General features: G+C 52.1%; 1 protein-coding gene across 1 annotated transcript in view; it reads left to right on the top strand.

Moving 5' to 3' along the window:
* Positions 1-264: 264 nt before the first annotated feature.
* GPR26 (G protein-coupled receptor 26) overlaps positions 265-22,813 on the top strand; it is a 29,925-nt gene continuing 7,376 nt past the window's right edge. Inside the window, exons 1-2 of the mRNA XM_007964324.3 lie at positions 265-1,813; positions 9,653-9,766. Of these exons, the coding sequence (XP_007962515.1) occupies positions 1,146-1,813; positions 9,653-9,766 (782 nt within the window). The 5' untranslated portion in view covers positions 265-1,145. The remainder of the gene's footprint in view (positions 1,814-9,652; positions 9,767-22,813) is intronic.

Raw genomic sequence — 22,813 nt, forward strand, 5'->3', positions numbered from 1 at the left:
TCCACCACACCAGGGCTGCTATCTAGGCTGGTTGTGGACAGCCTGGCATGCCCACGTGGGAGCAGTCAGGGTCAGATAAAGGCCTCTCCCGGCTGGAGAGATGCCCAAGGGATGTTACAGAGAGCCTCGGGGTCCCTGCAGCAGGTTCAGGATACAGTGGAAGCTCTGGCTGTAGGGCGAGGGGAAGAAGGTACTGCGAATCGAGTAACCCCAGTCGTGTAGCAGCTGTTCTTGGGACAGGCAGGCTGGGACACTCATGTCGAGGTCTGCCAGGATGGCATGCAGGCGGGGACAGGTGGCACTGGGGCGTGAAGGTGTCCAGGCATCCCTTCCTTTTCTCAGAGAGATTTCCTTGACTCAGCCTGTCTTTGACACACACGGGGGGATGGAGGATGATGGGGGAAGGGAGCGACAGTGAGCCAATCACCCTGCACCAGAGCCTTCAGGGCTGGTTCCCTCCGAGCCTGTAAGTGTGAGTGTGTGTGCGCGAGTGTGTCTGTGTGTGCACCAGTGGGGATTTCTGTGATAGAAGCAGCCAGATTCCAGAGACAGAGAGAAGAGGAGGGGGAAGAACGAGAGCGGGGAGAAAATTGGGGGTGGGAGAGACAGACGGAGAGAACAGCGTGGGGGGCGGGGAGAGGGAGAGAGGTGGAGGGGAGAGCAGAGAGAGAGCGCGAGCGAGAGAGCAGAGAGGGAGGAAGAGAGAAAGCAAGAGAGCGGGAGGGTGCGCGGAGCGGAACGGAGACAGAGCTCGCGGGGATGGGGTGAGAGCGGGAGGAAGCAGAGGCAGAGGCGGAGCGGGGGCGCAGGTGCCTGCAACCCAGGATCCCGGGCACTAAAGGCTTCGGGTTCCGCCGCGCGCTCAGTCGCTGGCCCAGAGGTGCAGCGAGGGGGGCCGGGGTTCACTGCTGCGCGCCAGGTGCCTGCACGGGAGGCGGCACGGGGCTCCGGGGTGGCTGCGCGCCCAGACGCCTGCCCGGGAGGCTGCCCGAGGCTCCAGGGTGGCCGCGCGCCCTCCGGGGAGCCATGGCGGCTGGGGCCGGGGGTCGCCGGGCGGCGGCGGCGCCGAGGGGCTGAGCCGGCCGCGGGCTGCGCTATGGCGGCGCCGGGTTGCGGGCCCTGAGCGCCGGCGGGGGGCGCGCACCATGAACTCGTGGGACGCGGGCCTGGTGGGGCTGCTGGTGGGCACGATGGGCGTCTCGCTGCTGTCCAACGCGCTGGTGCTGCTCTGCCTGCTGCACAGCGCGGACATCCGCCGCCAGGCGCCGGCGCTCTTCACCCTGAACCTCACGTGCGGGAACCTGCTGTGCACCGTGGTCAACATGCCGCTCACGCTGGCCGGCGTCGTGGCGCAGCGGCAGCCGGCGGGCGACCGCCTGTGCCGCCTGGCTGCCTTCCTCGACACCTTCCTGGCGGCCAACTCCATGCTCAGCATGGCCGCACTCAGCATCGACCGCTGGGTGGCCGTGGTCTTCCCGCTGAGCTACCGGGCCAAGATGCGCCTCCGCGACGCGGCGCTCATGGTGGCCTACACGTGGCTGCACGCGCTCACCTTCCCAGCCACCGCGCTCGCCTTGTCCTGGCTCGGCTTCCACCAGCTGTACGCCTCGTGCACTCTGTGCAGCCGGCGGCCGGACGAGCGCCTGCGCTTCGCTGTCTTCACTGGCGCCTTCCACGCTCTCAGCTTCCTGCTCTCCTTCGTTGTGCTCTGTTGCACGTACCTCAAGGTGCTCAAGGTGGCCCGCTTCCATTGCAAGCGCATCGACGTGATCACCATGCAGACGCTCGTGCTGCTCGTGGACCTGCACCCTAGGTAAGCCGAGCCCCGCTAGGGCTCTGGGAACAGCTGCGCGGGATCTCGGTGGGAGTGGGAGGTCCCTAGCCCCAGGGGCTCTTTTCCACTCAGCCTCTGTTTCTTCTGAGAACACGAGGGTGGGGAGAGCGGCCCAGCTGTGGGGCTTAAGGAGGTGCTTAGGTTATCAGCAAACCAGGGCCTCAAAAAACGTGGGTGAGCCCATCTATACATCGTTTGTCGAAACATCAGGGTAAGAATCACAGACAGTTAAAACTCTGTTGGGCTTCTTCATGCTCATTTTCTGTGTTTGTAGCTTTCACTTTAAATGGCACATGGGAAGTCCGTGGTCTTTGTTCCCGTTAAAGACCTTCAAAGTGTTTGATTCTGGCCCTGAGAGGGCGGCCTCGAGGCTTAGGGAGCTCCTTAAGAGCTCTTCAGACCCAAGTGTGTCGCTTCTCTGAGTCTTTCCCTTCTCGGGTGTGTGGCGCTGCCTCTGTCTCCTGACTGTGTGTGTGTGTGTGTGTGTGTGTGTGTGTGTGTGTGTGTGCGCGCGCGCGCGCGAATTCTGATGGACTCGAGCTGCATCCTTCCCTGTGGTGGGCCCTGAGGGGTGGGGCGGGGGCTCTTCCTGCCCTCCCCGGAGAGCACTGTCCAGTGTCAGCCGGACTTGGTGCCTAGAGGCTCCTGCAGAAGGAGTGTTACCCCAAGGCTCCTGGGGCTGAATCTGCCCCTACCTCTGTCCTCACATTGGCTGCTGCTCTCAGGAGGGCAGATGGAGCTGGGCAAGCATGGGTACCCTCTGGCAACCCCTGCCATCCGCAGGAGTCTGTCAGAGAGAGAAGGAGGAAACTCTTAGCTGCGCTGTCCTGAGCTCACCTCGGCTTTCCCCAGGAGAATAGGAAATCGAGGAGGGAAACAGCTGGCAGCGTCTAGACTCTGCTATTTTACATCCTGTTGTGCCAGGGGAAGGCAGGCTCCCCCTCTGTGTCCTGGGACCCTATATAAGGGAGTGCTGGGGTCCAGATGGTATGGCAGGTGAGGCAGGCAGAGAGCTCCGACAGGGTCAGCAAGGCCCCTCCATATGAGAGAACCTGGGAACCCAGGGGAGCCTCGGGGCAGAGGAAGCTGTATCCTCTGGTGGATATGTTCCACACCAGGATTAAAGGGGACAGACTGGAGGTATCAGGCTGAGCATTCTGAGTATTTCCTGCACGAGAGCAGTAACAAGCAGTCCTTGACCTTCACGGTACTGGCACATTGAAGGGCAAGTGTGCACGTGTTCATTGTCCCCTTGAGCACAGCCATTCCTGATTGCACACTGGACCAATCTTCCAGCCACAGAATCCCCACAGATTCAGGAACAGAATGTACATGTGAGTGACTGAGAGTTCATAGATACCAGGACATATAAATGTGGGAGCTCCACACACAATCTCATGTGTTCACACATAAACTGTATATGTACCAGACAGCTGGCCACGTGTACACAGGTTTACAAGAGTGGCATGTGTGCATTCTGCCACAAAGACATACACTGGCTCTCACAGCACATGTCTCTGCATGGTTCAGTGTCCTTCAAGGAAATATTTGCAGCCACAATTGCAGAGCTATTGCCCTTTCCATGACTCGGGGCTGAGAGGGTCTTCCTTAGAGGGTGCATCCTTAGCACTTGGGCTGGGACTGCTCTTAGAAGATGTAGGGCAATATCGTTTAACTCCCGAGACTGAGGACTCCTAGAGCGGGCCCTCTCACCATGAGTCTAACAGCGGAGGAGGGTTGGGCTGGGAGTGGAACCAGTTCTTATTTAGAGCAGTACAAACTGCATTCCCACTCTTCCTCCAACTTCCAGAAGAGAAGGGGCCGTGGTTCCTGTTCAGCCTATTTGGGATTAGGGCCAGCTCCACTCCTGCAAATCCCCCTGGCTGATGCCAGGCCAGACACTGCAGAGAGAGTCCTGGGATCTCTGGAGTGGAGGCAGCTACTCTGCTCCCCTTTGATCTCCCCTCCACTCCTCTGGGAGCACCCTGATCTCTTCTTAGCCCCAGGCCGCTTTGAGGAGCCCCTGCTCCCAGCACCCCAGGACCCTCCAAGCCCAGTCATGTTGGAGAGAGGAAAGACTTCTGGAGCCGGGGTTGCCATCGGCCAGTGCCAACAGGCCCCCCGGTCTAATGCTCCCTGAGGTCATGGAATAGTGGCAGACCTGATAGCACTGCCCCTTCAGTGAAGACAATTTGTCCTTCTCTGAGGGGCTGATCTCCACCAAGCATGTGGAAGGGACAACACAGGAGGGGATGGTCAGTCCGCAAGAGACCCTGACAGCCAGTCCACCAGCTTCTATCTTGGCAGCACTAAACTCTTCCTCCCTACAAATGAGCAAGTACAGAGCTAGCTCAGGGGCTGCCCCAGGCACCACCAGTCTCAGGCAGTAAGCCTCCTGGGGCCATTCAGTGCTGAGAGCCTATAGGACCTGGGAGTGCTGGTCTTGGGCAGTGGGAGACGGCTTCTCCCTCTGGACAGCTGGGGCAGAAGCTGGAGTCTTTGTTCACTGGAAGTTTTGTCAGCCTCCACACTGATAGCCTCCTGGGACTTAATTACAAAGGATCTGTTTTGAGGACCCAGGGTGGTGTTTGTCTTTGTCAGGAAGCTCCCTGGTGGTGTCTGCTCTACCTGCAGGATGTTTGGTATGATAAGGAGCAGTCCTCACCCCTTTGCTTCAACCACCTCCAAAATACCCAGGACCCTCTCTTCTTAATTCAGTCTGGGACCCTGGCCCTGGGAAGCATTCCCTACTCCTGCCTTTCTGTGTTGATTTCTTCAGTTACATTTCTGAAGAAGTTTGGAGTTTCTAATGTTTGTTAGACACCTGGTGCTCCACCTGAATGAGCAGCATTCACTTCTCCCAAATCACAGCTGGGGACTAGTTAGAGGCAGCCCCTCTCCCTTGTGCTCCCAGACATGGCAGAGCAGGTGGGCCCCAGGCCGTGGTTGCAGGGACCTTGCTTTTCCCTGACTCACTGGCTTGGCTTAGTGATTTAACAGAAACAGAATGTTGATGATGAGGTCTCAAAAGGGAAGCAGTGCCAAACCTAACTGGAGCTTCCTCTGAGGCTCCCCAGGCTCTGCTGGGTCCCCCAGCATGTCCTCCGTGTCCTGTGAGCAAAGCCTGCAGATGTTGGCTGAGTAGCTGACTCTGGAGGGTGTCAGAATTGTGGCTCAGCAGACAGAAACTACACTGTGCCCTAGACTTTATAGATGAGAAAATGAGAGACCCAATTTTCAAGAAGAGAAGCACTCTCCTAATTCAACAAATCTAGAAAGTGTCTCAAGCTAAGACTCACAATCAGGTCTGCCCCTAAGAGTTACGGATGGAGCAAATAGTGCAAATTGAGGCTTACCAGCTGTGCATATAGACTTAGACATTCTACATTAAGCTTACAAACTGTTACATGAAATGTGTTCTGCCCTCCTACCTCGGTGAATATACCTTTATAATGACCGGCAAGGCTGGGTTCACGTTTAGAATTCTCAGGCTCCTTGGGGATCAGCCTCATATGTGCTGGGAGAGCCGAGCTGGCCCACCTGTCTTGCCTACCACCCCAGCTCTACCCAGTACCACGAGGGGCCTCCCTTGCACAGGTGCATATTGCAGGTTGCACACCCACATTCCATGCACGTGTGTTGCTCACAAATACCACCTCTCAGGCGTCTAGCTGGGCACACAGGTGGCACAGTCTACCCTCAGGAGGATGGGACCAGGGGAGATGCCCACACACATCTTGCAGGCAGGATGAGGGCATTTGGGCAAAGAATTCCATGTCTTAGGCATTTAGAGCTTGGTTTGAAATAGAAGGTGGGGGCTGTGGGTAGGCACATCCACTTACCCCTATGAACTCTTTATCATATGGGGAGGGATGTGGGACTCTTAATGTGCAGGGCCCAGAGCAGGGGTCCCTCTTGCTGGATTTGAGGGCCAGACTGCTTATGCCGGTGTCCTGACCCCAAACTCAGGGCTCTTGCCCTCCGTTAGTCAGCTTGTTCCCTTGCCTTAAAAGCCAGAAAAACCAATCTGAGTCACTCCCCAAATACTCAGAGCGTGGGCTCTAGCTGGACTCCCGTGGTCTAGGGATCTTTCAGGACCCAGGCCTCTTGTGGAGAGCAGGGAGGTGCCTGTGGATGGAAGGTTTTAGCTGAGATCACCTCATTGATTGACTTTTCAGATATTCCCGAAAGGTGCCATCCCCTCTGCCCTAGGACTGGAGCCATTGGGGAACATCTCTTCAACCCCACATGTCACAATGCTGGAGGGCCTGTCTCCTTTGGTCTCAAGGAAACTGTTGTGTCACAGCCTCGGGACCTCCCCCCTCCCCCACTCAGCCACACCGACACACATGCTCGCACTCTGGCTGAATGTACCTGACTGGGTTGCCTCGGGAGAGCTTTGAGTCTCACCCCCTCTGCACCACAGATCCTGCCTGCAGGTCTGAGGACCCCGGGTATCACCACCAGGCCCTGGGATGTTTGCGAGTGCCCACCTCTCAGTGATTCTACGGCAGGCAGTGGGGTCTCAGGGAGTCAACCCAGAACCACTCAGGAGAACTGGGAGGAGGTCTGCCTCTGTCCTGAACTTGCTGTGTAAACTTGGGCATGTTGTAAACTTCCCAGTCCTCAGTGTTCTCATCTGAAGATAAGTAAAATAACAGCTCACAGGGCTGCAAGATTTCAAGGAGCTCAGTTTTGCAAAGCTATGGAGGGGGAAAAAATGACAGCAAGCGCAAAGTGATGTTGTTCTGGGAGCGGATGAGCTGTTCTCATACTGTGCTTAAGTAATAATCCTAATAAGAAGCAAGAGGGCCGTGATGTTTCCCTCAGAGCCTGGGGGCTGCTCTGCCTTGCTCACCTCTTGCCACCTCCCTGTTCTCACCTGGAAAGCAGGAGAGCCCCAAACAGAGGAGATGGATTTATCACTTTCTTTCAAAAGATTTCAGGAAAGGAGTGATGTGGCTCCCGACTAGGAGCACCGGACTAGGAGTCAGTGACTGGGTGCTAGCCCCACATGAACTGCACTCCCTGAGTGGACAAATCACTCTTTCTTTTGAGCCTCAGTTTCCCCATCTGTGATCTGGGGTGCGTGGATGAGCTGACCTTTCATACTATACATGACTGTGGGATCTAGCTGGTCTGTCCCAGAGCAGAGGCATGACCAGGCCCATGTGGATGTCAGCCCCAGGCACAGTACCCACTGTATAGACACCCTTTGTGCTCCACGGGTTAGGAAACCATGTCCACCAGGCCCCTGGAGGCCCAGAGAGGGTCACAGAGCCAGCACGAGCATCAGATCTCCGCCTCAGACCTCCTGACTCTTGATTCATTCTTACTACACCTTTGACACAGTTTCTGGTTACAGCTGTTTCTGTCGAATGCATGGGGCAGAAAGAGAACTTCTGCAGTGGGGGAGCTCTGTGGTTTTGGAGGTAGTGCACATGGCCCCAGAGTCAGAAGGTCTGGGTTCAGGTCCTGCCATCACCTAGAGTGACCAACCATCCTGGTTTGCCTGAGGTAGAGGAGGGATTCTCAGATCTAGGCCTTTCCCTTTTAAAACTTGGATAGTCTCCTGCAAACTGTTCAGGAACAGTACCAGATCAACTGGAACAATTGGTCACCCTACAGTCACCATTTTCCAACTGTGTGATCTTGGGCCAGTTACTTAACTCTTCTGTGGTTTATATCTTCTCATCTGAAAAATGGGGACCGTGATGATATCAATCCCTCACTCACATACATGTTGTGAGTTTTAAATAAATGAATAATCTCCCATCACAGTTTCTAGTATGGCATACATATTATAGACTCAAGAAATGTGGGTTAATTAATATTAATTTCTAGAAATTAATTAGTAATATTAGTCATGAGTAATACACTTTCAGCCAGGACAAAATCTGTTTGTACCAAGCCCAACTCTGGTTCTTAACTCTTTAAATTCCTGGAAATGCAGAAGTCAGGGGGAAAAAATCTTTGAAGAATTTTAGGAGGCTTCAGTCTAAACTAATATGAAATTGTCCATCTGTGATAGGAAATATAGTTAAGAGGAGTTTTGATTAAGTATCAAAATCATGAGTCTCCTGGCAGGCAGGGAAGGCTGCCCTGGCATTAGCGATGTACATGAACCTCTCTCCACTGCTTGCATTTTTTGAACAGACTGGCCTATTTTTGGAGCCAGACCACTGCAGCTCAGGCCTGGCACTGCTAAGTTATCTTCACTTCCTGGGCAACTATGTCCACAGTCTTCTTTCCTGTTCATTTTTGATCCTCTGGAAAGGACCCACAGCAGAGTAGAGCAGAAACAGGGTTACAGTTAGAGGCATAGGTGGCTCTTAATTCCATCTTTGAAGCTATGTCCCTGATTCCTTGGGGACTTGGGAGTGTCTTAGATTCTTCAAGCTTGGTCCCTGGAGGAACCAAATGACTCCTCCTTCAATGACCCCATCATGTGGTGTCTGTAGCTCCAGGCAGAGGTGAGGCTGTGGATGGAAGAAGTAGGGTTGAAGACGTGGAGGAAAGGAAGCCTCATGCCACAAACTGTATGACTGGAGTCCAGGCTGCCCCAGGTGAAAAAGCTTTGAGTCACACACATGGGTTCAAATCCTGCCTCCACGTAAGCAAATCATTTGGCCTCACAGAGCTCATGCTTTCTCCTCCTCCTCCTCCTTCTTCCTTGTTTCTTGTTCTTCTTCTTCTTCCTCCTTCTCCTCCTCCTTCTTCTCCTCCTCCTCTTCTTCTTCCTCCTCCTCCTCCTCCTTCTTCTTCTTCTCCTTCTCCTCCTCCTCCTCCTCTTCTTCTTCTTCCCTCCTCCTCCTTCCTCTTCCTCCTCCTCCTCCTCCTCTTCTTCTTTTCTTCTTCTCCTCCTCCTCTTCTCCTTCTTCTTCCCTCCTCCTCCTTCCTCCTCCTCCTCCTCCCCTCCTCCTCCTCCTCCTCCTCCTCCTCCTCCTCCTCCTCCTTCTCCTTCTTCTTCTTCTTCTTCTTCGACAAACTTTCGCTGTTCTTGCCCAGGCTGAAGTGCAATGACGCAGTCTCAGCTCACTGCAACTTCTGCCTCCTGGGTTCAAGTAATTCCCCTGTCTCAGCCTCCCAAGTAGCTGGGATTACAGGAGCCCACCACCACGCCCTGCTAATTTTTGTATTTTTGGTAGAGACGAGGTTTCACCGTGTTGGCCAGGCTGGTCTTGAACTCCTGACCTCAGGTGATCCACCTACCTCGGCCTCCCAAAGTGCTGGAATTACAGGTGTGAGCCACCACGCCTAGCCAAGCTCACGGTTTTCACTGTAAACCAGGGCAGGTAAAAAGTTGTCTTGCAGATAAAACACATCTGCCAGGATTGATTGTGGTAAAGATAATAATTCGAGATACTACTTAGAGAGTGGGGCACTCTGGAGCCAGCCCATAGCAGATGGTCAGTGAATGATATCAGTAATAATAAGAGGTAATGTTTAACGTTTCTTTGTACTGACTTGGGCACTGTGCTGGTGGCTTTGTGTGCTTTACGCATGGAATGCATTCCATGCGTCTCTGTGCTTTATGCATTTAATTCTCAAAACAGCCTCTTGTAGCATCTTATTACATTATGTGTAATACACTAAAATATATAATGCATATTATTATTTTACACACGAGGACCTTGAGGCTTAGCAATGTTATACTGCTTGCCCAAAATATCTACAGCCAAGAATTGACCCTGGGTCTTTCCAACTCCATAGTCAAGTTCTCACACTAGAAACTGCTGCCTGTGTTAGTAAATAGTGCCTCATCCTGACCTAGCAAGGGTGCCCTGTAGTTCACCTTCTCTCCTCTCTCACCTGCAGTGTGCGCGAACGCTGTCTGGAGGAGCAGAAGCGGAGGCGACAGCGAGCCACCAAGAAGATCAGCACCTTCATAGGGACCTTCCTTGTGTGCTTCGCACCCTATGTGATCACCAGGTAAGCCTGATTGGCAGGTGTGTGGTGGGACTTTGAAGAGCAAGGCAGGGCCCAGTGGCCTTTAGCAGTGGCAGCCTCTCTTGGTCACATGTTCTTCTGCAGGGTGTGTTGTGAGGTACAAGAGTGAACTTGCCAGATTTAGTGAACAGGAGGCTGCACGCTTTTCCTCTCCACCCTCGAATTCTTTTGGATTCAACTCAGAACCCAAAGGGTGTGAAAGACTCTCTCCCACTCGATTTCTAAATCACATAATTAAACCCTTTATCCCAGGCTTCCAACCCCCAGGAGGCCCTAAAGAGAAGGTGAGAGAAGACAGAGGGAAGCATCATCTTCCCCAAACCCCAGCTCCCCACATCCTGATTCACTGCCACTGAATGCAAGACAGCCCAACCCCCAGGCATCCTCAGCCCGAACACCCAGGTCAACAGCAAGGTCACCTGCCACCTGCACAAGGAGCAGGTAGCATGCTCTGTGTCCAGCCAGGTGGGCATACCTGTCCTATGGCTCAGGGGCTCTTCCACTGTTAGGCCAGGTGCTGTGAGGCTTTTCGTGTACTCTCCTAGATCTCCAGATCCTCGAGCCAGCCAAGGTTGCAATACACTATCCTTGGGCTGTGCGTCTCCCAAGCCAGCTTGCTCTAGCTGCAGCACTCCCCATATGTGTTAGCCAGAAAGAAGGAAAATATGTATTACCCAATCAGTGTTGTACACTGGAGGGAAAATAAAAACTCCACAACTTTGCATCTAAAGGGGGTTAACTAGTTGAGAAGTTGACAATAGAAAAGGAACTTTGATGGTTATTAGAAGGTGGATATGGAAGCTTTCATTGAATCTGGGAAGCAGAATCTGTGCAGGGTGTTTGTGTGTGTGTGTGTGTGTGTGTGTGTGTGTGTGTGTGTGTGTGTGTGAAAGAGAGAGACAGAGAGAGAGAGACCCAGGAAAAGAACAGATCCCAGCTGCCAGCAGCCCCCAGCATCCTCAGTTGCAGGAACCACACAGGGTCCCCCATGCCTCACCATCACTCAGCATCTTGCACGACCCAGTGAAGAGGGGGCCCTGTGGACAGTTCGCCCCTGTTTCCTCCCATTTGTCCTTACACTGAGCTGAAGCATGATTTGCTCTGGCCTCTACTGCTGCTCCCAGTTCTTCTTTCTGCCATCCAGGAGGCTGTCCTCTACTCCCAGGAACCTCTGTGGATTGCAGACACTGGGCCTGACTTCCTGGAGACCAGCTCCCCTCTTCTTTTCCCCAGACAGACAACTCTATGGTGCCTTCCCCTGTCTCCTGTGGCATGCCGCTTTCTCTAAGGGAGATCTAGTTAGCCTGTGTCTCGCTTTGAACGTGGGGCCAAGACCTGTCTGCAGGTCTCTGGATGGGTCTGACCGGAGCAGAACTATTGGTTCTTCTTTCTAGAACTGTTCACTAGACCTCAGCACCACTGACATTCTATGCCAGATACTTCTTTGATGCCAGGGCTGTCCTGGGCATCATGGGGTGTTCAGCAGCATCCCTGACCTCTACCCACTGGATGCCAGTAGCACCTCCTAGTGAGGCAGGGGTACCTTCCCAGGTCCCTCTAAATTTTGATAACTAAAAATGTCTTCAGACATCACCAAATGATCCCTGGAGACCAGAATCGCACCTGGTTGAGAACCACTAGTCTAGACCCACCACATCTAGCCAGGAAGCCAGAGCTTACATCATTCAGGGATTTCCACAAGACACAAAGCCTAGGCATGGCAACAGAGGAGAAAGGATTTCTGTTGCTCCCCAAGGGAGGCACAGGAGAGGACTTAGCAGCATGACTCTGGAGTGTGCCTCCCCAGAGCCCAAACCCCAGCTCCCCCACATCCTGCTGTGTGACTTTGGGCCAGTGATGTGGCCTCTTTGGGCCTCCAGAAGAGAGTGCAGTGTTGTGAGGATCTAAGGACAGGGACCATGGACATGCGGCACATGCCTGCTGAGGATATCTGTGGTCTTCACTCTCCTTCCTTCTGGCACTTACAGCACCATCCACAGTGCCCCTGCCCCGGACTGGCTGCTGCACCAAGAGGGGATTTGATCCAGTGAGGGAAGGTGCATCAGACAGGGAGGGCACACAGATCCCCTCCTCTTAGGTCGCAGAGGAGGGGCAGCCGTGGGTTAATGAGGTGAATGGGAACCCTCAGAGGATAGGTGACACGGCTCTGACTTCAAACTATTGGACTTTTCTCCAGCTTAATTTCATTTCCCAACAACATTTTCCATTTAAAAAAAAAATTACAGCCGGGTTCTCTCTCATAGTGCCCAGGAAGTAATGTTTCAGTAAAATGGATGATAGATTACAACTCAATATGCTCCCTTCAAATGGATTTGATGCATCTCGGGTTTTAAAAACATTCACAGAACAGTTCATCCTCCATGGGGATGAGCAGCAACTTACCTGGGAGAGAAGCAATGCCCAGGAAACCTCCTGAGTACAAAATATGTCTCTTGCAAAATCCCGCCGGGCCCCACTGCCACCACCCTGGCTGCTCCTGCCTTGGCTTTCTCTTGTGTGTGGAGGAGCCATCCTAAGAACACCCCCTAAAATGAGAACACACACCCACATTCCAGTTCGGTGTGTCTCTAGAGCACCTTTTCTGTGGAGCATACAAGAATCCCTGCAGCGGAGGCATCGGTTGGTGTGACCCCAGGAGTTCCCCTCTCTTGGGGACATTGACCTTGTAGTCCTCTAACCCAGATGGAGCACCATGTCATGCGAAAGGTCTAAGCTCCACAGGTTCTGGGGCAGAAATGAGCTCTCACGGCTGGGGCTTCACGGACAAGCCTTGTGAAGTGGGCCTGGCTGTTCAGGGTGACTGTCCAGGGAGAAGGGACAGCATGAGCCACGTCTAGAGCTGTGCTGTCCAGCACAGGGGCTACAGGGCACTTGAAACATGGCCTGTCCAAACAGATATGCTATAGGTTTAAAAACACATGAGCTCTGAGACTTAGCATGACACACTCTATACATGAAATGAATACATTTTTGACCAGGCTCAACAGCTGACATCTGTCATCCCAGGGCTTTGGGAGGCCAAGGTGGGAGAATTACTTGAGGCCAGGAGTTTGAAACCAGTTGGGGCAACATAGTGAGACCTCTTTCTCTGCAAAAACATTTAAAATAATAACTCATAATTTTATATAGAATTCATAGTGAAATGATAAAGTTAAATAAAACATGTAATTAAAATTAATTGCACCTGTTTCTATTCACCAGCAGAACATTCCAGGTGACACCTGTGCCTGCCTTCTCTCTCTGTTGGCCCTTGCTGGCCTGCGGTCAGGGATGTCTGGGGTGCGAGGTGTGCCGGTGCCCTGCTCCCCAACCCCCTCCTCCTAGACCTTGAGCTGCTCATATCATCCTTCAGTGGCCAGGACCTCCATGTCATCCACTCTAAGAGGATGCATGGAACTTCCTCCTCCACCTTTCTCTCCCATCAGGGCCCTGCTCAAAGTCAGGGTTTATCTGGGAATGTTTCCTGAGCAGTCAAATCAGTATCTTTCTCCTTGGGGTCAGGAGGACTGAAGGGAGGAGACATCAGACCCTGAAACAAGGCAGCAGGGAGAGGAGTGCAAGGCAAATAGAGCCTCCTGGTGGGTCCTCCTGCAATCACACCCCTCTTGGAGCCGCCTGACCTTGCCAATCCCTCTACCCCTACATGGCTTCCACGATGTCCAACCAGATGCTTAGTCTTTAGGGTGACTGGGAGTCCCCCCCAGGCACATCTGATGGGCTTCTGTGAATTTATATTCACTGCACAGGGGCCATCTGAGCCCCAGCTGTGCATGGGCGCTGCCAGGACCCCATCAGAGCTCTACTTCCCCTGCCAGAATATGGACTGCCAGGCTGGGCAGGGTGCAGAGGGGTCAGGATTAATCTCACAGCCACCTCCAGGGAGCCTGATGCAAACTCTTCCATCTTCCTTTGAGTCAGAGTTGAGAAACACATTGCTTGTGAGGAGAAGCCAATCAATGGTAAGGAATAAGCAAGATCATCCTGCAAAGCATTCAGCACAGTATGAACTTATCATCCACGCTGGAATCTGGATCACTGACATTTCCAGTCACAATTTTCTATTTTTCTGCTGTTCTTTTCAAGACGATTTCCAAGTACAGAGATGACCAGTCTCAGAAGAAGCTGAAGACACACCTCTGAAATGGAGTTGAGGATTTAACTTCTTATAGAAAATGAGTCCTTGTGGAGAACCAAGAGCCATGGGTTTTGGAGGCAAAGGATCCCCTAAGCTATCATCTCATGCAGGGAGGGTGAGCTGGTTGCACCATGCAGACCAACTTGAACCCACTGCTGGTGACCAGCAGAGCACTGTGTTGAAAGCAGTTCTGAAGCCAGGCTAGGATTAGCAGGAAAGTGCTAGGAATGGCTGGGAGAGGCACGCATGCTTTAAGTTTTTCTTGGGTTTGCCAACTTGGCTTTACCTTAGAATCACCTGGAGAGCTTTACATCCAAACTCATATCTGGACGTCACACTGAACCAGTTCAGTTAGAGTCCCTCGGTGTGGGGCTGAGCATGGGTGACATGATAGCCATGTCTATTGCATCCCAACCCATTTTACTACTGGAGTAAGCGAGGACTGGGGTCAGGGAGTGTTGGAATAATTGCCCAGAGCTACGCATCTAGTCAGCAGTGGAAGTGGACTTCCAACCTCACTGGGCTCTCTATCCACCCCTCAGGCTCTCAGAGGCCTCTGGGGAGTCTTTGCAGACCCAGCTGTCTCCTCCTTTCTTGTGTAGGTCTGTGGCTGTGGCATTAAAGCTCATGGCATGCAGAGAGTGCTCCTAAACCCCTTCCCCAGGATTCTCTACCCACTCCCAAGGCAGATCTCCCGAGGCTTGCTGAGTGAGTCATACTCCTGGACTCCCGTCAGCCCACTGCACTGCAGCTGCAATCATGGACTGTGGCCCTGGGGCAGGCAGAAGCCTGGGGGAATAGCCAGGGACAGGTCCTGGATGGCTGGACGGTTCTGGAGCTCCATATGGAGGGAGTCACTTCCTACAGGCTCTCTCTCTTCTTTATTTTTTATTTTTTTTGAGATAGAGCTTCACTCTTGTTGCCCAGGCTAGAGTGCAATGGTGCAATCTTGGCTCACCGCAACCTCCGCCTCCCGGGTTCAAGCCATTCTCCCACCTGAGCCTCCCTAGTAGCTGTAATTACAGGCATATGCCACCACGCCCAGCTAATTTTGTGTTTTTAGTAGAGACGGGGTTTCTCCATGTTGGTTAGGCTGGTCTTGAACGCCCAACCTCAAGTGATCCACCCACCTTGGCCTCCCAAAGTGCTGAGATTGCAGGCATGAGCCACTGTGCCCAGCCTAGGCTCTCTAGAGAACAGCAGCCTGAGCTGCATCCCTCCAACCTACCAGGTGCTCGGTGGTGGTGGCTCAGGGGCATTGAGCTCAGCTGCAGCCCCAGCACTAAATAGGCAACACAGAAGATGTGGCAGGTGTGAACCCTGTTCTGGGTCAGATCCCTGAGACGGGGGGCTCCTGGCTTAGATGGGATGAATGGGGACCAGGAGGCAGCCCTTGGGTGGAGCTTGTTTGAGCTAAGAAGTGTATTACTGTAACAGATTCAGCTGGATCTGGCATGGCTGTGCCTTCCACAGCACTCCACAGTTTGCTCAGATGTTATGCTCCTGGGCCCTAAAGTGCCCCCAAGAGATGGACTGGGTGAGCTATGTGAGCTCCACTCTGCAAATGGGGGCACCAAGGCTCAGAGAGGAAAGACACTGCACGGGTCATTTAGTTAGAGAGACTCGGGGAACCGGGCAGCCTGAGCCCATCTGCAGATGCCACTGGGGAGCTCCACGGCCTCCTGGGCAGAAGGATGTCTCCCTTGCATGCAGCACCTCCTCATTGTTCTCTGCCTCCTCACTGTCCATAGAAATAAAAATCAAAACCCACCGAGGCAGTGACAAGCTGATCCTGGGGAATTCAGAAAGGAAAAGTAAGGACAAGCTCTATTCAGAAAGGAAAAGTAAGGACAAGCTCTATCTCCTTAACTAATTCAGGAAAGTCCCTTCATTTTTAATCCTGTAAGTCCTCACTTTGTACCTGAAGCTGTACCAGAGCTGTCCTGACACCCTTTGCACCTAGTTAACATTCTCTTGGTTTTTTGTTTGTTTGTTTGTTTGTTTGAGACAGAGTCTCACTTTGTTGCCCAGGCTAGGGTGCAGTGATGTGATCTCAGCTCACTGCAACCTCCACCTCCCTGGTTCAAGTGATTCTCCTGCCTCAGCCTCCCGAGTAGCTGGGACTGCAGGTGTGCACCATCAGGCTGGGCTAATTTTGGTATTTTTAGTAGAGAGGAGGTTTCACCATGTTGGCCAGGCTAGTCTTGAATTCCTGACCTCAGGTAATCCACCTGCCTTGGCCTCCCAAAGTGCTGGGATTACAGGCATGAGTCACCGTGCCTGGCGCTAACATTCCCATTTTATAGATGAGGAAACTGAGGCTCAGTCAGGTTCCAGCCTTCCCCAATTCCATCAAGTAACTCGGCCTCAGTTCTAGTGTGGGTCTGCCTGAAACCAGCGCCTGTGCCCAGCCCCTCACAATGTACCACTCTGCTTCTCCTCTCAGTAGAAGCAGAGGTTCCTACTTTCCTCCCACAGGTGTGTGGGCAGACACGTTGAGGCATGACCCACTCAGAAGTGGAATGCTGCAGTTTCTGAGATGATTGAAACCAAGTTGTTCATGTGTCATTTACACCCTTCATTGAGCTGTCAGCACAGAAACTAATATTCCCCACAACTCCCCAGTGACTGTATCTAGGCAGTCAGCCTTGCCGCTTCTACCTGCCTTGTACCTTGTAAATGGAGATGTGTCAAGAGCATAGGTTGACGTCAGATGGCGGCTGGAAATGCTGGGAGCTGGGAGGCCAGGATATTGAGGAAGAGAGGAGGATTCTGCTGTAACATCTGCCACCCCTTTGAGTTGATGGAGAAGATCCCACTGACTGGGCAGGGGATTCCCTTCTCTTTGTACCCTATCTATTCACATTTGCCTGTTAACTTGCTCAGATAGGAAAGCATAATTATTGGGTCAAGTGTTTAAAAGAACCATTCAAGTGTTCCTATAGGTTATCAGGCTTTCTATTGGAGAGTATGAAGTCTTTATAACCATACCTGTCACTTAGCGAACACCTGCCAAGCACCTGGGGCTATCAGCGCATACCTTGTTGCATCTGAGACAGCTCTAACAAGGTAAGTGCTAGAATCCTGGTATCACAGAAGTTCAGAGAGGTGAGATGAGTTTCTCACCTCTCATCTCAGGATTAAAGGATTAAAGGATATATGGGTAGTGAGTGACCGAGCCAAGAGTTAAAGGTCAGTGTCAGGCCAATTGGCTATAACTCAGCCTTTAGGCCATGCCACAACTCCAAAGACTGGGGCAGGCACTGGAAACACAGAGAAGCCACATGTGTATGTTTTCGGCCCAATTTCCAGTAGGCCCACGCATAGGTACCATGGCATGAACTCAGATGGCCTCCAAGCTCCTGTGAGTGAAGCAGGCATTGAGTTTCTCTAGCAAAATTGGTAGGTTCTCCTGCAGTCATCCCCAATCTCCCATCTCACTGACCGCAGTTTGTGTAGCTGGAGTTCCCAAGAGACCATCAGCACTAGTAGCCAGAGCCACTGGTGGATGCAGTTGGCATCTCAGAAAGACAGGACATCCAACTCTACCAGCCAAAGAGCTGCCTGCGCTTGCGTACTGGGGCACACAAGGCCACAGTGGGAAACATATTTGCAAAGCTGCACCTTCACTCTTAATAGAAGTCTGACACCTCCAAGTCACAGTCACACTGCTCTGTGTCCTCAAAGCCCCAGGTCACAGAGGACTCTTCCCAGAGTCTTTGAGCAGGGTCTGCAGATCCACAACAGGTTCTCATCCAAAAGCTCAAATGACATATTTTCTGAATTAAAATCCACATGTCTAGAAGCATTTGTAAGGCGATGCTCTCCGCAGCAATCTACGCTTACAAATAATTGTGGTTGTCATATATCATTGGAATCAGGCTTTGAGGCACTTGAAAATCTGACAGCACCATTATTGTGGCTTTTCGAAGTCAGGAAAACGTGTAGATGGGAGAGGGGTCTCATATCTAGGGGATTCCCGAAGATTGATATTTTATTAATAAAATGACTTCTCCATTCTGCCTCATGAAAATTTAAAGCATCAGCTTATTACTTCAAATATGCAGGTCTTCAAATATGCAAGCTGAGTTCTCCAGAAGTCTTGGAAAGACACCGGGCTGGTTGTCCAGGGAATGTTCTGTGGCCCATGTTGTATTGCATTCAGTATACAATGTGTGTGTGTGTGTACACATGTGTATGTATGTATGTGTGTGCATGTGTTTATGTGGATGTGTGTGTGTGTGCATTTGCATTTATGTGTGTGTGTGAGTGAGAGAGGGAAAGAGGAAGAGAGAAGAGAGGAGAGACGATGGTGGCATAGAAGGTGTAAATAGAGGGTGCTAATTTGTCACTGTAAATTCAGGATTTGAAAGTACAGGTGCTTGATCACACTGAGGAACAGGAGCCTGAGTCAAGGAGGCCGGTGGGGCAGCCTGGCACCAGGAAGGCATGTGGTTGCCGGCACCTGCCTTCCCGTTTCAAATCCTGGTTCCTGCATGTTCAGGCTATGTAGCTTTGACACTTCTCTGCCTTGGTTCCATCTTCTGTACCATAGAGAAAGTGATATTGGGGTCCTGAGATGGTCTCTGCGAAGCAGTTAAGGAGACACAGAGCCCCTGGGGGCCCACAGGAGATGCTGGGTCAGGGGCTACAGGGGTTACTGGTCCTGTTCTCACTTTGGAACTTGCTTCCCTTGGGGATTCTCACTGTGAAGCAAGATCAGGACACTGGTCTCTCCAGAGGCTCAGAGAAGGCCTTGGAGTTCTGGCAGACATGCCTCCCTCCTCCCTCCTCCCTCCTGGGACCAGGACTGCCTAAGCTGCTGGGTGGGAGTGTGAAGTCCCCATGGATGAGGAGCAAGGATAGGCAGCTTCCTGTCTCCATCAGCCCTGGGCTGTGGCAGCTAGCTCAGATGCGCCAGTGACCCACATCAGAGGGGTTTGTTACTGGACTGTGGCAGCCAGCTTAGACGTGCCAGTGACCCACATCAGAGGGGGTTATTACTGAGAGAGGAGGCATGGCTCCATGGGATATTTCCCTAGACAGCTATCAGAACATAGGGGTGCAGGCACACAGGGTTTCGGGGTCTGGCAAGATCTGTGGGTATCTGCTCTGTGTGTCACCCTAAGTCAGAAAAATACACATCTCTGTGCTCTGCTTCCTTTTCATCAACAAGCTCTGCGCCCTGCAGTGCTTTCTATCCTCTCCAAACCTACACACCCCAGGCTTACATAGGGGCTGAGCTCCTGTGTCAGAATCCCCTGCTGTGCTTGGACGAGGGGATCCCGGCCCTTTTCCAGCTCCATCCCCTCCCGCTGCCTGATATGCTGACCAAGGGTGTGGACCTCACCCCAGGGGATTTTCCCGGGGAGCTGGGTCAGGGCAGGCACGTGTGCCTTTTGAGCACAGAAGCATGAATGCTTCCCCCTGAATGGAGCCTCATGCTCCAGAGAGCACATGGAAAGTCATCTATTGCTCAGTGGAAGGTCGGGGGAGGTGGCAGGCAATGACGTTTGTGGGGACAGGTCCTGCCTTCTCGTGGGTGGCAAGGGGCGGCACCCTGCTCCTGGGGCTGCTAATCTTTGTCAGATCTCCAGGGTTGACCTTGGCATACATGGGCTCTAGGAGTCGGGCGGGGCTGGTTGATGCTGTTATAGCCAGGGGTCCCCAGAACAACCACACAACCACACAGCCTCCCCTGCTCCCCATGGGGTTCTTCAGGGGGCGTCTTGGTTTGCTAGGGCTGCCATAACAGAGTACCACAAACCGAGCGGCTCTAACACAGAAAGACCTCTCACGGTTCCCGAGGCCCGAAGTCCAACATCAAGGTGTTGGTTCCTTCCGAGGGCTGTGAAGAAGAAGAGCTCACTCCACCCATTCCCTGAGCTCCTGGTGGTTTGCTGACCATCTTTGGGTTCCTTGGCTAGCAGATGTCTCACCCTGATCTCTGCCTTCGTGTTCACATGGCGCTCACCCTGTGTGTGCGTCTCTGTCCAAGTTTCTGCCTTTAGGGGAACACCAATAGTACTGAATTAGGGGCCCGCCTTACTCCATGATGACCTGATTTGAATCTGAAACAATCTTATTTCTAAGTAAGATCACATTCCGACACTAGGGGTTAGGACTTCAACATGTGAATTTTGGGGGGAGACGCAATTCAACCCGTAAGAGGGGCCATGACAAAAGGAAGCCAAGTCCTGCTCTGTCAACACCTGAGCCCAATAACCCCTCACTGCAGGACTCACGGCCAGAACTAATCAGGAGACAGGGCCTTACACTAGAGACTTCTGCTCTGCGAGCTGCCTCCCTCCCACGTCCCATCCTGAGACCATCCACTAACTTTGACTGCGGAGGGGAAGGAGGGAGAGGGAAAGGCATTAAATAATCTGACCACATGGAGGAGGAGAGGCTCCCTTTAGCACACTGTGACCCTGCCCACTAGTGACATGTGACTGGTCAGCATCATAACGCCCCTTTCCTGGGGGGGAAGGGCACCCGGAAGGGGTGAGCAGAGCTAGATCTGGCAGGAAAACATGGGCTGAATAATCCCTCTCTAAAAGGTCATCTGGAAGGGATCTGGTGCTTATCCAGAAGGCTGCCCAGATCTGGAATTAGAAAGAAGTCGTTGTGGCAATATGGAAACCCTTGCCTCTTCTCATCAACAAAAGGAGCTGGGGGCTGTCGGAGCTAGTGTGGATCATAGCCAGCAGCCAGCCACGGCAGGCACAGGGAGCCACCTGCATGGGGCCATGAGAAAGCAGCTCAGCCAGCCACAGACGAGCCTGGAGGGGGCATTCCAGCTACCCCCCGCCAGTGGCCACTGGCAGCAGCATCCAGGCCTGTATTCAGCCAAAGCATCTCTCTGCTTGGAGGCCCTGACAAAGGCCAGACATTGACTTTTCAAAGCAGAAACTGTCATTGTGCACAGTGAGGAGGGGCAAGGGACAAAAGTTCCAGACGGCATATAGTGACCTCATGGAAAAGGGGTTCTTGGAGCCAGAAGGGACCCCAGAGCTTCCTTTGTCATGTCTGCAATGCTGAGATTCACATCTTGGCATGGCCACTAGCCAGGACTTGGACTGCAGTTAGATGGAGCTGGGCTTCCCATGCAGGAGACCCTGACTTGCTGCTCACCTCTCTGAGCCTCGATTTCCTCACCTGTAAAATGGGAATAATGATTCTCATTCTGCTGGATAATTGTACAGTTAGAGATTGTACATACAAGTGCTTGGCCCAGAGGAGACATTCAACTGGGAATGATGATATCTGAGCCAGGTGGAGAGCTCAGACTTGCCATGAAACCTCTGAGAAGCAAATGCAATAGATTTTACCTCTTTATTATCTAAATGGTGAAATTTTAGATTGTCCTGAATCATTTTATTCTGTGAAATCTACAGAGCCTGCAAATAACAACTTCGATCTTGCTGGACGGTTTGATGATATCTGGTTCTTTTAGTAAATCCTTTTGGGAGAGCCAAAATGCTAAGCCTGAATTTAGCAAATGTATAAAAAACTATAGACATTTTGGAAAAGCAATTTGGCACCGCATAGCAACAATGTGTTGGCATTCAGCTATTTCATTATTATTATTAGGTGTGAATTCTAAATTCAGGTTTTTTTTTTTTTTTTTTTTTTTTTTTTTTTTTTTTTTTTTTGTCCCTTTGAATTCATCACTTCTCAAAATAGATTTCTTAAAAGTACAGATTTCCTAAATGTTCACAGCTCCATTTCCCCATTCAGGCTCCCAAGCATATGAGAGGAGACATAGTCACAGTCCCCCACAGGGTCAGAGGGCAAAGGTAGACTGTAGTGCTGAAAATAGAATGCCAACTAGAGGGACCTCAGAGTGGACTCCTTGAGAGCCTGTTCCAGAAAGGGGCATTTCTGTGGAGGATCGTGGTCCACAGGCTTCCTCCTCCTCCTCTTTGCCAGCTCTACAGCCCAAAGAAGGCTTAAGCATAAACAACTAAAGATAGCAGCACCGAGTTCCAGCTCAAGCTCAGTTCTTTCTGTACCTGGGTCCTCACCTGGGCAGTTCCCCAAGCTGAGAGCCACCACCACCTTCTATCTGCAGACACTCTAGGTAGAATACAGGTACTAGACCCCCAGTCAGAGGGGAGTATAGGTGCTGCAGCTTCCATGGCCACTGACTTGCTGTATGGTGTCTGGCAATCCCTTTCCATCTCTGGGCCTCAATTATTTTCATATGATGATGGGTGGAGAGAGTGATATGTGATCTCCAGACTCTCTCCCAGCTCTGTGGGTCTTTTCTATTTCATGTTAATGCTGGATAATGTCCAAATACGGCCAAGGGTGCTGGACACACTTGAGAGAGTAAATAGCCTGATTTGGGTGGAGGGTAGAATTCTGTTGAAGGCTTTCCCTGAGCTCATAACATGGTATTAGCACCCTCGCATGGAGCTGTCTGATGGTACTGAGAGGACTCCAAGATACATGGGCTGTGTCTTCCCCTGCCCCTCCCCCAAAGAATGAGGGTCCCTTTAGGATCCCCTGATGGTGGCTATTGTCGAAGACCACCAGGATCCCAACCCAGGGAACAGGACTTCGTGGCCAGCATTGTTTCCTGTGCATGACATACTTTGAGCTTTGCAAAATGTTTTCACAATTGTTCTCAGCCCTTCCTCCCATGCAACCTCCTTAGGAAGACAAAGCCAGGATTGGAAGCCAACAATAGGACCAGACTCTTCTAGTGAAAAGATCATTGAGACGATATTGTCCTACCTTTTTGTTTTTCACATGAGACATACAGGTCCAAGGAGTGAACAGAGGTGCCCAGGGCCACATGACAAGTCAGCAGCAGAGCTGGCGCCAAAGCCAGGACAGCCAGCTATTAGCTAATAGCTGGGTTCTCG

The sequence above is a fragment of the Chlorocebus sabaeus genome, chromosome 9 (assembly GCF_047675955.1).
Source record: "Chlorocebus sabaeus isolate Y175 chromosome 9, mChlSab1.0.hap1, whole genome shotgun sequence".
NCBI lineage: Eukaryota > Metazoa > Chordata > Mammalia > Primates > Cercopithecidae > Chlorocebus > Chlorocebus sabaeus.